The sequence below is a fragment of the Pongo pygmaeus genome, chromosome 1 (assembly GCF_028885625.2).
Source record: "Pongo pygmaeus isolate AG05252 chromosome 1, NHGRI_mPonPyg2-v2.0_pri, whole genome shotgun sequence".
NCBI classification, from domain to species: Eukaryota; Metazoa; Chordata; class Mammalia; order Primates; family Hominidae; genus Pongo; species Pongo pygmaeus.
Window position 1 is genome coordinate 197,016,860 of NC_072373.2, and position 14,343 is coordinate 197,031,202.

General features: G+C 43.3%; 1 protein-coding gene across 1 annotated transcript in view; it reads left to right on the forward strand.

Annotated features, from left to right (window-relative positions):
• CSMD2 (CUB and Sushi multiple domains 2) overlaps nucleotides 1–14,343 on the forward strand; it is a 664,918-nt gene that overhangs the window by 442,227 nt on the left and 208,348 nt on the right. The window contains exons 16-19 of the mRNA XM_054497047.2: nucleotides 7,356–7,494; nucleotides 8,508–8,695; nucleotides 9,343–9,531; nucleotides 9,734–9,850. Coding sequence (XP_054353022.1) covers nucleotides 7,356–7,494; nucleotides 8,508–8,695; nucleotides 9,343–9,531; nucleotides 9,734–9,850 — 633 coding nt within the window. The remainder of the gene's footprint in view (nucleotides 1–7,355; nucleotides 7,495–8,507; nucleotides 8,696–9,342; nucleotides 9,532–9,733; nucleotides 9,851–14,343) is intronic.

Sequence of the window (14,343 nt, forward strand, 5' to 3'; positions counted from 1 at the left end):
ATAAATAAATAAAGGAATACTTGGTGGTTGTAAAAATTTCAAACGATGCACAAGTGCAATACAGCTCAAAGTGGAAATGCTCATTTCCCAATCCCGCTCCCCAGAGGAAAATGGTTTAACAGTTTGGTATAAACACATCCACATTTATTCTCTATCTACATCAAATGTGTTATTTTTAAAATCAGGAAAAAAGCAAGTACTGTAATAAAGAAAGAAGGTCAGTTCTCCTCATGACCACAAAGAAATCTAAGTGGTGGTGGTAGCTCATTTCGGCATCTAAGGAAGAACTATAAGGGCAGTTATTGGGTTTCTAGCAATCTCTCATTTAATCTTCTTGCCACTCTTGCGAGAAAGATGTAATTGTGCTTTATCCATGAGAATCCGCAAAAACAGTGAGGTGAGTTGACTTTCCCAAAATCACCCAGCTGGTAATCATTGAGCACAAATACCAGGGCAATTGCTTTACATCTATATTAGTCCATTCTCACATTGCTATGAAGAAATGCCCAAGACTGGGTAATTTATAAAGGAAAGAGGTTTAATTGACTCACAGTTTCACATTGCTGGGGAGGCCTCAGGAAACTTACAGTCATGGTGAAAGGCAAAAGAGAAGCAGGCACCTTCTTCACAGGGCGTCAGGACAGAGTGAGTGCAAGCAGGGGAAATGCCAGATGCAAACCATCAAATCTCCTGCGACTCACTATCATGACAGCAGCATGGGGGAAACTGCCCCCATGATCCGATTACCTCCACCTGGTCCTGCCCTTGACTTGCAGGGATTATGGGGATTACAATTCGAGGTGAGATTTGCGTGGGGACACAGAGCCTAACCGTATCAACATCCACTGCCCCACTGAATCTTCATGAGGAGGTATTGTTATCCTCACTTCACAGATGAAGAAACTGAAGCTCAAAATGTTTACGTAACTTGCTTAAGACCACAACTAAGTGAATGAGAGAGTCAAGGTTCAAATCCAGATATTCTGATTCCAGAATCATCACTTTTAACCTCCAAGTGAGGTCTGAGTCCAAGTTCATTCTGCTTGTATTCTACCACAAAACAGTGGAAGACAGGTGGTAAAGGGCACAGGTGGGTAGTGGGGAGGCAGAGCTAGAGAGTAGGAGGCCACACTTCAGCTGCAGGGCTGAGTAACTCCAGAGTCACTCTGGTCAGAGGAATGGACTTCCACTACTTCTGGTCACTCATACTGGACAACTAGTCAACAAAACCCCTTTAGCAGCAGCCTACCTCCCATTACAGAAGCAGTGGTTGAGCTGGGCATTCCCACGATCACCCAGAGTGGTTAAAAATGCAGGCTCTGGAGCTGGACTGCCCAGGTTTAAATTCTGACCCTGCGACTTCCTAGTGTGTGTTCCTGGCCAGTCACCTAAGCTCTTTGTACCTCAAGTATGTTCCCTCAGCTATGAAATGAGGCTAATGTCTGTGCCCGCCTTATAGGTGGCTGTGAAGACTAACACACAGGGGAAGTAAAAGCATACATGAAGGTCAGAGCCTGGCGTGTTGTAGAGCTCAATGCTCAATGAGTATTTGTTCTTTGTATTCTATTCTCTCACCATTCCCTATTCCTCTTTGCCTTGCACAACTTTAGCATCAGGGTCAGGAGAAGTGGCTCATCCCTCACAGGGGACAGCAACCCCTCGTCAGAAGCTCAGTGTATCAGTCAGCCTGGGCTGCCATAACACAGTGCCACAGACTGGGTGCCTTAAACAACATAAATTTATTTTCTCACAGGTCTGAAAGCTGGAAGTTCAAGATCAAGGTACTGGCAGGGTTGGTTTCTCCTGAAGCATCTCTCCTTGGCTTGCAGATGCCCACTTCCTCTCTGTGTTCTCACATGGCCTGTTTTCCTGTGCACATGCACCCCTGGTGTCTTCCTCTTATAATGAGGACACCAGTCCTACTGGACTAGGGCTCTATCCTCATGACCTCATTTAACGTTATTTACCTCCTGAAAGGCTCTCTCTCCAAATGCAGTCACATAGGTGGCTAGGGTTTCAACCTCTACATTTTGGGAGGACACAATTCCATCCATAACACCCAGTATCCCTGCCTATCAACCAGTATTTCATTCCTTCAACAAATATTGAGCATCTAGTGAGTACCAGGTGCTGGGACAGGCACAGCGTCCCTCTTTTGTCTTATTGCTGAGCTCTTCTCCCTGTTCAAGGGAGGATCCTTCCTTCTTTTTCCTCCTTTTCTTTGTATGTGTGTGTTTCCCTGTTTTTGCCTTCACCTTGTTTAAATGAAAAATTTCAAACCTATACCAAAACAGAGAGAATAGTATAATGAACCCCCATGTACCTATCAGTCAACCTCAACAATTATAAACTCATGGCCTATTTTGTTTTCATTTATACCCCCACCCATTCACCCACAACCACCCTGCTGGTTCTGGGATTATTTCGCAGCAAATTTCAGTCATCACACTTCATCTATAACATTTTAGTAATATGTCTCCAACAGATAAAACTAACTCTTTAAAACATGACCACGTTGCTATCATTTTAAAAAATTAAAAACAATTACTCAATGTAATCAAATTTCCATGATTGGCTAATACGTTCTTTGATAGTATTTTTAAGTCAGTATCCTTGTTAGCTTCATACATTATAATTGGCTGATATGTCTCAAGTCTTTTCTAATCTATAGGTGTCTACTCCCCACCCCCTTGAGATTTTTTTGTTGTTGCCGAAGTCGGGTCATTTATCCGGAGATAAATGAGAATTATTCAGAGTGAGGAGTCTCCTGCATTCGGAATTTTGCCATTTGCTTCCCTGGGAGGTTGTTTAACATGATTGTCTCTCTTTTATGTTCCCTTTAATTGGCAGTAAGATCTAGAAACTTAATTAGATTGAGCTTCCATTCTTTTAGTGAGAGTATCTTGTAGGCAATGTCTCCAACAGAATCATATGATATTTGGGTATCTCTCTTTTGGGGTCATTAGGAACCATTAATGATCATAGCCTAGGAATTGCAGAATGGTAACGTGCTATAATTTATTTTTTCATAAGCTGAAATGCTATACTTAAAGAAAACTTGTCCTCATCAACTATTTGGTTACTCTGAGATATAGTTTGTAAAGGAAAAGCAAGGAAATAATTATTTGTATTTACCGGTTTTTGTATTAATGAGTTGATTCCCTAACACCTTCCAAAGTTGGATATTTTTAAATATCATTACAATCCAAATATATTTTATGTATTTAAATCCACTGCAGTTTGTTCTAATTAATGCTCAAATTGTGTCATTGGCTAGTGGGAGCCTTTTGAAGTTGGCCTAACATCATCTTTTCTGTCTCTGACCTAGAATCAGTTATTTCTCCTAGAAGCCCTTGTTCCTTTTAGTGGAAACTGATATTTAAAATTTGGGCACTAGGAGTACTTTTTATTATTGACTTGGTTCCTGTTTCTAAGCCTTCTCAATGAACACAGCTAGGAAATAGTTTTTAAAAGAAAATTCATCATGGGTTTATTTCATTTCCAATGTAAAAACACTTTTTCTTTTTTACTTAACTTCTTTAATATCATATCCATATCTCCTTTCACTCTTGCTGAAAATCCCAGTTCCCAACACCATTAATATAATTCCCCAATTCATAGGACATGCCTAAGAGTCGCAAAGTAGTAATACCAATAACTACCAACAATAATATAATTACTGAGAATAGTTTAAGGGCTTTTTTTTTCATTTCTTTTTGTATCCTACTAAGGTAGGCTATCAAATTACTGTGTTTTAAAATCTCTTTTACTAGTTTCTTCATGTGGGTTTATGCCACCAACTAATCTAGCATTGCATTCATTTATTTCACTCTGCTTCTGAGTTTTTAGAAATTGCTTATCAGTTTATTGATTTGCTTAATCTTTCATTTTAATTATTTAAAATATTTACATAGTTCCAAAGTTAAATATATAAAAAAGGTATATTCTGAGAAAGCCTAGCTTCTATCCCTATCTTCTCTACCCTGTTCCCTCCATCCTTCTGTGAATAATCTTTTTAGTTTTTGGTTTATCCTTTCATTGATTGTTAATATGAGTGAATATGTGTGTATGCCCCTACCCCTTTCTTAGATAAAGAGAATCATACTGTGCCCACTATTCTCTACCGTGCTTTTATTCACTTAACAACATAGTCTGGGAACCACTCCATGATATTATATAGAATATCCCTCGTTCTTGTTTTCTAGCTGCATAAATAGTCCATTTTGTTGATTATCCTAGTTTATTCAGTTAGATCTCTACCACTGAACATTTGGGCCATTTCCATACATTTGCTATCACAAATAGTGCTACCTTGCATAACCTTGTGCATATATGTCATTTCATATTTTTGCCAGTGTATCTTTGGGAGAGTTCTAGAAATAGAATTGCTGGGTCAGAGAGTAAATGCATATGCATTTTGTTGGATATTACCAAATTCCTCTGTACAGCAGTTGTACTATATTGCACCTTCACCAGCAAGGTCCTAGAATCCTTGGTTTCTCACGGCCTCATGTGTCATTAAATTTTGGATTTTGCCTATCTGATGGATGAGAAATAATATTTCACTGTCCTTTTAATATGCATTTTTATTTTTAAGAGTGAGGTTGATCATCTTTTCAAATGTGAAAGAGACATTGCATTTAAGAATCCTCCCCTCCAAATCCCTGCCAGGCAACTACCACTCTGCAATATGAAGATGAACAACAGAGAAACTGAAGGACAGAATGAATAGAGAGGTCACTGGACAATCATAGGAGCACAGGAAGAGATTAACTAGCCAAACTAATGAAGCAACACAGCAGAGAAAGAAAACAAAGTGGTGACCGCCAAAGGAAGGGATTGAATTTCCCTCTCTGGAGATTGTAGATGGGGTTTCATTGACATGTATGCACTGAGTGGAGAGTGGCCTAGACAGGCAATGGAGACTGCATGATCTATAGCTCCCCAGGAAGTAAATGGGGGATCACAGTCCAACAACCAGAGAGGCTGGGCCTGTGCTGAGATGGAGCCAAGAAAGAGTCCCTCCTCACTGCTGAGATGCAAACCTGTATTGTAACAATGGGATGTAGCAATAGGCACGCCCCTCCCCACCTCCAAGGTCTCACGTGTCCACCAGGGAAATAGAAGAAAGCATTAGTAGTTGCAGGGAGATGGATGGATGGGTTTTGAAAACTGGGGTTACCCAGGAAGTGACAATACACATATACAATTTACTCTCCCAATGTTTGATATAGCTCTATGTAATTATTTAGTTTCTCTAAGCCTCAATTTATTGAAAATGGGGTAATGATCCCCGCCTATAAAATGAGGATAATAATAGTATGTGCCATTTAGTGTTGCCGTTGTCACAAGGATAATCCACATTAAGCCCTGACACGTAGTAAGTTATCGGTACACATGAGCTTATTACTGTTGGCTGTGGTTGTAGCACTATTATGTGTCACAGGGGGATTTAGAGACAGAAGTCTTGAGATTCAATCTCAGCTCTAATTTCATTAGCTCTGTGTCCTTGATCTAGTCTCTTAACCTACTCGGCCTTAGTTTTCTTCTCTATAAAATAGGGATAATAACTTCATAAATGTATGCATTTAAATGAGATGTGTAGCAATTAGCATAGTAAGTCATCAGTAAGAGTTGATGACTACTAACCTTATTATAATCTTCTTTGTTAATTAAACTTCCTGATATAAGTTTCTATTAAGAATACTTGACAACTATTTTAGATAATTCTTGAAGGTTATAGCATTAAAAAAAAGAGGAGTGGGTATATTAGACTATCTTTTATGAAACTGATTACCTGGAGAAATCTACAAAACTTTACAGAGAGAGAAGTGCTATGCAGCTCTTTATTCCTCCCCAGTCTTGTTCAGGGAATTTTTGGCATCTGATAGCTCCATAGTAAGGGAGTACAAAGGAGCAGAGGTTCCTTTGACATGGGAGGCGGCTTAGCTTAAGATCTCTGGATTTACGCTGTCTTGCCTAGGTCTGAATCCAAGCTCTGCAATTTGCTAACCCAAGGCTAGTTACTCAACCTCCATAAGCCTCAGCTTTCCTAGGAGGTAATAATAGCACCAACCTCACAGGGGATTTTGTTTTGCAAACAGTGAACTTGATTACGTATGTAAGCTCAGTGCCTGACTGAGGTGGAGTCAACCCCCAGTCAATGGCAGTGGTGATGGCAGTGGCAGAAGCAGTAGTAGTGGATGTCATCATCATCCTCATCATCAGCCTTGGGGAGGTGTGCTAGTCTGAGTGGGCTAGGCTACACGGTGTTAACTTACAACCTCCAAATCCCAGTGGCTTAAAAATCAGGAGCTTATATCTCACACAGACCACTGAAGCTACATATTTAACATGGGTCATCAGGGATGTCTGCTCCTTAGAGTCACTTAGGGGCCCAGATTGATGAGACTTCCCTCTTGACACTTGCTTCCACAATTACCGAGGCAGGAAAAGGAAACTATGCAGATCACACACAGGCTTATAAAGTTTCCACAGAGACATGATGTACAGCACTTCTGCTCTCATTTTATTGGTAACAGCAGTCACATGACCTTTCATAACTTCAAAAGGGGTGGGCAATGAAATCCAACCATGTGCCCTTGAAAGAGGAATAGCTCTAATGACTACCTTAGGGGCTGAGGGTCTGGTTGCAGGAAGAGACAGGGGTGGTGGGAAAGAGGCAGCTGAGAATGGGGATGCCCAGGATGGGACACGTTGACAGAGGCATAAATAACAGACTTTGCAAAGAGTTCCCTGCCTTGGACTGTATTCATTCATCCTGTCATTAACTCATTTATTCATCCAACCAGCAATCCTTGAGGAACAACTGCGTGCCAAGCACCATGCTAAATACTGGGGATACCAAGTTGTATAACACAATTAACACATCCCATGCCCTCCTGGAGTTTACAGTGAAGCAGGGAGTACCGGTGCCCTGAGCTGGACATCTGAGTTGTAGGGTCCTGGGGTTCTGACCTTCTCCAGGGCCAGATGTGAGGAGGTTGGCTGGGTCTATGCCCCTGCCTCAGGCCTGACAGTTGAGTGAGGAACAAAGGAAAAACACAGTGTGGCCCAAATATTAGTTGTACTTCAGCCCTTCTAGAATGACAAAGGGACTTTGCTTAAAGGATTCTTTTCATTTCTCCCCTCTGGCCTTTAATAACACTCCACGTGATATAACTGGACCTACCCATAAAGGTCCCAGTAGACAAAACTCACAGTTTATAGTTTATGTAATTTTCCATAAAAACAAAAACTATACTTGTTGCCTGACACATTTTATAGAGAGATTTTCTGTTTGTTTACTCATTTGTCCCTGAAGAAAGCTGCCTCTCTTCCTTCTGTCCCCCCAGCTCCCTGCGGTGGTCACCTGACTTCACCCAGCGGCACCATCCTGTCTCCGGGCTGGCCTGGCTTCTACAAGGATGCCTTGAGCTGTGCCTGGGTGATTGAGGCCCAGCCAGGCTACCCCATCAAAATCACCTTCGACAGGTACTTGTGACCACAGCCTTGGGGGAGAGGGCAAGGGGGAGATTTTTACAGAGCCGTGTGGGAGGGAATACAGGGTGGATAGGGGACCAGTGCCAACGCTGAAATGTCAGCAAGGTTGGAGAACACTGGACCAGATTGCCCTGGGTGGGGCAGACCTCACTGGCTCTGCCCTTGGGCTTGGTTTGTGCTGTTTAGGGGACTATGGCAGGAGGGGTGAAGAGAAGGCTTGGGTACCATTTGGGATGTTAGAGCTCCCCCCTCCCCAGCCCCCAAGGAGGGGGAGTGGGCAGATAGACACCATCAGATGTTAAAGCATGACACTGGCATCTGACGAGCATTCTCCTGGAAATGTCCAACGTGGGAAGACAGCCCCCCACCTCTGCCCCAAATCCTGCTCATGTGCCCCACTTCTAGCTCCCACCCTGGCTATGCACCTTGGGTGGAGAACGTAGCCACCTAAATGTGAAAACAAACTTCTTCCGGACAAAGTGTTCCTGGCCTGGAATAGCAGTCTGCAAACTTTTGTGTGAAGAGCCAGATGGTAAATATTTTAGGCTTTGTGGGCCACTTGCCTACTTGCATATCTCTGATGCATGTTCTGCTTTGCCTTTTTTTTTTTTTTTTTTTAAGATCTCTTTACAAATGTAAAAACCATCCTTAGCTCTCCAGGCTATAGACCAGATCTGGCCCTGAGGCTTTAGTGTGCTGACCCTTGGCCTAGAATGTTCTGACCTCCATGAGGCTAGTCATTGTGCCTTTAGGTCTTAAGTTGGCTCACGGATCAGGCCACAGAGAGGATGAGAGCAGCTTCCGACCATGGAAGGAGGAGGAGGGGTTAAATAGAGTGGAGAAGGTCCTTCTGCATCGCTAGTGAATGTGTGCAAATTATATTAAAAGATCCCAGCCTGCCAAAATCTGGTTATTCGGAAGCCCTGGGTCAGGCAGGGCTTTTGTCATTTGCAAATTAATAAGCTTGGATTTCTCAAGAAGGCTTCATTTCTGTCATTTGGCAGATTCAAAACCGAGGTCAACTATGACACCCTGGAAGTACGTGATGGGCGGACTTACTCAGCGCCCTTGATCGGGGTTTACCACGGGACCCAGGTTCCCCAGTTCCTCATCAGCACCAGCAACTACCTCTACCTCCTCTTCTCTACCGACAAGAGTCACTCAGACATCGGCTTCCAGCTCCGCTATGAGAGTGAGTCTCAGTGGGCTCAGGAAAAGGGATGACAAGGTCAGCCAAGTGGGTCAAAGGCCTCAGGACTGTGCTCCACCACAGGCCCCTGCTTGGCCCCATCCCCATGGTGTTCTTGGCTAGGCTGTGCCCTTCAGAAGGCCCTGGGGAAGGTACTCTGTTGCTCTCAGCATCCCTCAGGTCATGGGAGCTTAGAGTTAGTTGTTCACGACCTTCCCGCCAGGCCCTTGCGTGCAGACCTCATGGCAGGTGATTGGGTGCTGCCACGCTGGGCACTCTGGGATCAGAACATTTGACTGACCGTGAAGTTAACCCGAGATGGCATCTCGCACCCGCACTTGCCTTTCCTCATCACCTTCCACATTCGTCCCCTCGATTTAAAGGATCATTGTCACTTCAGTTCTCTGTAGACCAGTATAGAAAGCTGGGGCTGTGAGCACCATGAGGACAAGGTCATTTTCTTACTCCTAAGCCTTAGCATAGCACCTAAGCCACTCTCAGCAAATTCTGATGGCCACATTTCATGAGTCAGTAATTGGCAACTTCCGCCTTTAATAAACCAGGGCTCTCTTCTTCCTCTTTGGAGTCAACTGGGGTCCCTCTGTGGTGACAGTGAGCTGTCTGTCCCAGCTGTGGCCTCTCTCTTTCAGCTATAACACTGCAGTCAGACCACTGTCTGGATCCAGGAATCCCAGTAAATGGACAGCGTCATGGGAACGACTTCTACGTGGGCGCGCTAGTGACCTTCAGCTGTGACTCGGGCTACACATTAAGTGACGGGGAGCCTCTGGAGTGTGAGCCCAACTTCCAGTGGAGCCGGGCCCTGCCCAGTTGTGAAGGTGAGGCACACCATGAGGGGGCGCTAAAGTAGCAGACTCTTCTCCTGCCACAGAAACACAGGTGCTCAAAAGGCCACTGACTCCCTCACCCCATCAGCGAGGGTTGGGCTTTCGAGAGATGGGGGATGGGGTCCCAGGAGGATGACGGGGGTGCTCCCTGAGGCCCTCTGGTCTTTCACTGCCCTCTTCACTCCTTCTATAGCTCTCTGTGGTGGCTTCATTCAAGGCTCCAGTGGGACCATCTTGTCGCCAGGGTTCCCTGACTTCTACCCCAACAACTTGAACTGCACCTGGATTATCGAAACATCTCATGGCAAGGGTGAGTGTTTCGGCCCATAGCAGGCATTGGGATGTGACAAGGTCAGGGACCCAAGTTCCTCAGGTCAAGTTGACCTCAATGGGGATCTCCCTAGACAGTGACCTCTGCGCTTCGTCTGAACTTTTCTCACCAACAAGAAAACTTCCAGAGTCTTCTCATCTCTTTGAATGGTAGAACTTGTTCAATAAGTATTGTTGAGATTCTAAAATCTCCCTGCTGGAAGAGATCTTAGAGGTTACCAGCTATCTAATCTCACTCAGTACAGGAACCTTCTCTAAATCACTCCCCGCAAGATGGCAACACACCAGCTCAGCTCACCCTCTGCCTAAACATGCCTGATGTGGGGAGGCCACCAACCCGTTCAACAAATGGGCACGTACTATCATTTTTGCACAGATGCTTTCTTCTAATAGTCTATTAGTGTCTCTGAAAATGTTTTTCTTGTATTGCATCCTGGAGGAGCATCAGATACACCTGCTCCCTCTTCCTCACATTCACCCTTCAGATACTGAACACAGCAATCCCCTTCTTGCATAACTCCGCTCCTCCCCTGATGCCATCTTTCATATGGGTCACCAGCCTGCACTGCTGCCTCAGCTCCCCTAATGTGACCTTTGGGAGTCCAAGTTCAAAGTAAAAGTGCTGGTTATAAATAAATGTTAATTAATATATTAATACTCTCTTCTCAACAAATATGTATTCAGTGCCACCCATGTGGCTGACACTGGGGCTGGGCATCAGCAGTAACCAGGCAGATTTGGCTTCTAGCCTCAGAAGCTTGTTGCCAAGTTCATCCAGAGTCATGGTTCTTGCAGTTTGGCAAATACGCTAATGCTTAGGCCCAAGGCTAGAGGTTTTGATTTTCTACGTTGGCGGAGGAAACCAGGCATCTATGTTTTCAGAACACTTTGCCAGTAATTTTGATGCATGCTTTTAATTAAGAACCTCTGATCTAGAAGAATTAACATGCAGAAGAGCCAAAAAACTAATTTTAAAGGAAGATTAATCCTTCCGGATATTAAAATGCCGTTATGGGCTAAATTAACGTTAACAATGTGTTATGAGTACAAGAGTGGACATACAAATAAGACGTGGAGAATAATTGTCCGGAAATAGATCCCTCCATGTGTGCACACACATGCCTATGTACGTGTGAGAAAGAGACAGACTTTAGTATATAAGTAAAGTGTCATTTCAGATCCATTGAAGAAAGAATGGATTATGTAATAAATGGTGTTAAAACAGTGGGTTGAACCATTGGAACAAAAGAAAAAAAATACATCTATACCTCAAGCATTCTCGAGCATTTAATCACATAAACTCCAGCACTAGAGGAACATGAATCTCTAACCTCAGGTGGGCATGTACTTTAAAGAGTAACAACAAAGGTAGAATCCATAAAGGCAAAGACTGCTAGATTCAATTTAAAAAAAACTTTGAAAGGATTTAGGTTTAAAAAAAAAAAAAAAGCTCCATAAAAATTTAAAGTCAAATACTAAATAGAAAAAAAAAACTCGCAACATATGATTGACTAAGGATTAGCAACCAGACACACAAAGAGTTCTTTAAAATTTTTAAGAGACATATGCCTAGCCAAACCAGCCCACAAAATGAGCAAAGCTATAAAGTAACACTTTGTAACAGAGGAAATACAAATGGAAAATCATCGACCTCATTAATAATGAAACAAGTGTAATTTTAAAAGGGAAATACCATTTCCCTTTTTAAGTCATCAAAGAAAATTGTAACCGTCTAGGGGATAATGTGGACACTTGCATACTATTGACTGCTGACATTGTGTGAAATGGTTCAGGCATTCCAGAGGGTGACTGGTGATGTGAATCAAAAGTTCAAAAATATATTGTAAGAGACTTAGGAATCTGCAGATGTTGGTATCCAAGGGTGGTCCTGGAATGAATCCCCTGCAGATACAGAGGGACAACTGTACCTGCCTTTGTATCTAGCAATTCCACTTACTGGAATTTATCTGAAGAAAATAAGTAAAACTCTACATCAAGATTTAGCTGCAAAGATTTCGCCTAAGACATTGTGTATTATACTGAAAAATTAAGAACTATTAAAATGTCCATCAATAAGGAAATGTTAAATAAACATAGGGTATGGCCATAGAATAAAATACTAGGCAGCTACTAAAAGGAATAACATGAAAGAATATTTAAAGACCTACAGGGGTGGTTGCAATACTTTGTTAAGTAAAAAAAATAAGTTTGCCAGAAGAATATATTTAGTTTAAAAGACATCCTTGTTTGCATAGAAAACAGCCTGAAAAAAATATACCCCAAGATGTTGTCTCTTATTTTCATCTTTTGGCTTTTTTCTAATTTTGAGCAGTAAACACATTACATCTAAAATATACTATTTGTATAACAAAGAAGATTTGAAAGAAAAGTCATTTGTAGTCCCACCACATGTACTTAAGTGTGTTACTTGGCGTTTACTAGGCCTGCCCTAGCCAGGGCTAGGATGGCCTGGAGCTTACTGCATCAAGGCAAGACTAGCCAGGCAGTCAGGGTGAGGCCCAGGATTGTCCCCTTCTTCCCACAACATTGTTCCTAAGGAGGGGAGGGCTGGGACAGTGTCCTTGTTCATCCTTCAGAGCTGTTTCTACCAAGCCTGGTCAGAGGAGACCATTGGAAAGAAAAGCAGCCCCTAACGATCCCTAGAGAAACAACCTCTGTCATTATGGTTTTCTCTGTGTCTGGGCATCTGTGATTACAAAGTTGTACATTTTTCTATGAGTTTCTATGTGTGTGTTTTTTCCTGGAAGTCAATCAAGCTCACCAACTATTTAACAAATGCTTATTTGATACTTGCACTACCCAAATTGCTAGGAAAACAGCTGAACAAGCCACTCTGCCAGTACCTGCCTTCAGGAAGTTTATGCTTTAGTGGTAGTAGACAGCCTAAACCAAGATCTCAGTGTAGCATAACCAATGTGTGATAGAGCAGACAGAGGAGTGAAAACATTCTAAGCCCAGCCCAGGGCTTAGGGAGGTGTCCTGGAGTTGAGACTTCAGCTGGTCTTCAAAGATGAGCAGGACGTAGCCATGTTGAAAGGTGCTCAGCAGAGAATCAACAAGAAATCATGGCTGAATGACCAGATCACTTCTTCCTTAGAACCACTTAAAGGCATCACCTAATTCTTAGCATAGATCCCCAAATTATAAAATCGCTAGGCCAGGCACGGTGACTCATGCCTGTAATCCCAGCACTTTGGGTGTCAAGGCGGGCAGATCACCTGAGGTTGGGAGTTCGAGGCCAGCCTGACCAACATGGAGAAACCCTGTCTCTACTAAAAATACCAAAAAAATTATTTGGCAGAGGTGGCACATGCCTGTAATCCCAGCTACTCAGGAGGCTGAGGCAGAATTGCTTAAACCCAGGAAGCGGAGGTTGCGGTGAGCCGAGATCATGCCATTGCACTCCAGCCTGGGCAACAAGAGCGAAACTTCATCTCAAAAAATAAGAAATAAAATAAAATAAAATAGCTGGCACAGCCTCATAGTCCTTACTTTTCTCAGCCTCATTCTGAGCCCTCTAAACTGAGTTCTATCTACACAAAACTTCCTTCAGTTTCTAGAACTTGCCAGACTTCCCTTCTCCTCTAGAGCTTTGCACATTTGTACAGTGTTCTCTCTGGAACACTTCGTCTCACCAAGCAAAGGGAATGGGAATCTCTACCATCGCCCTTGCCTGGCCAGCACTTCATCCTTCTGAACCCCCTTCCTCTAATGAGCCTTCCCTTACCCCCTCTCCCCAGCTCTGAATCTAGGTTGGGCTCTTCTCCCCTGGGCTCCCATAGCATGCATTCTATACCTCCACGACTTCAGACTTTACTCCACTGTAGAGAACTTGCATTTTCATCATCAGTCTCCCTGACAGACTAGGAGCTCTGTGAGAGATAGGTCTGTCTTGTTTCCTGTAGTTTCCTTGGCCTCTGGCTCTATGCCCGGCACATAAGGAACTCAAGAAGCATTTGGTGATATGAATCGAATTGAACTGAGCCCAGGCCCTTCTCCAGAGGGCATTCTTCGTTCTCTGTTTATAAGAGTATCTCGGGTTAACAGACCTATTAAGCTGCTGTCTGTGATTGCTCCCTAAGAGGCAGCAGTATGGCTCAGGAAACTCAAAACTCTGTAAAATTTGAAATAGTTCAACTTGCCACCTGCCCAGCCCAAGGGAACAGCCAATTCAGGAGTCCTGAGAATGTGCCCTTGCTGAGACCCCAGAGCTGACACCTTTTAACCCGTGAGGCTGTCCGGGAGTTAGATGAGTTGAGCAAAGGGAATGCCTTCTTTTGCACCCCTACTGTGTGCCAGCCACTGTGCTGTGTGCTTTGCATATGCTTTCCCAGTTATGACTCACTTAGGGGGTAAATGTCACCTGTACTCTTATAGGCGATATTATCGCCTACATATTACAGTTGAAGAACCTGGAACTTGAGGTGTTAAGCAACCTTAGCCAAGACCTTT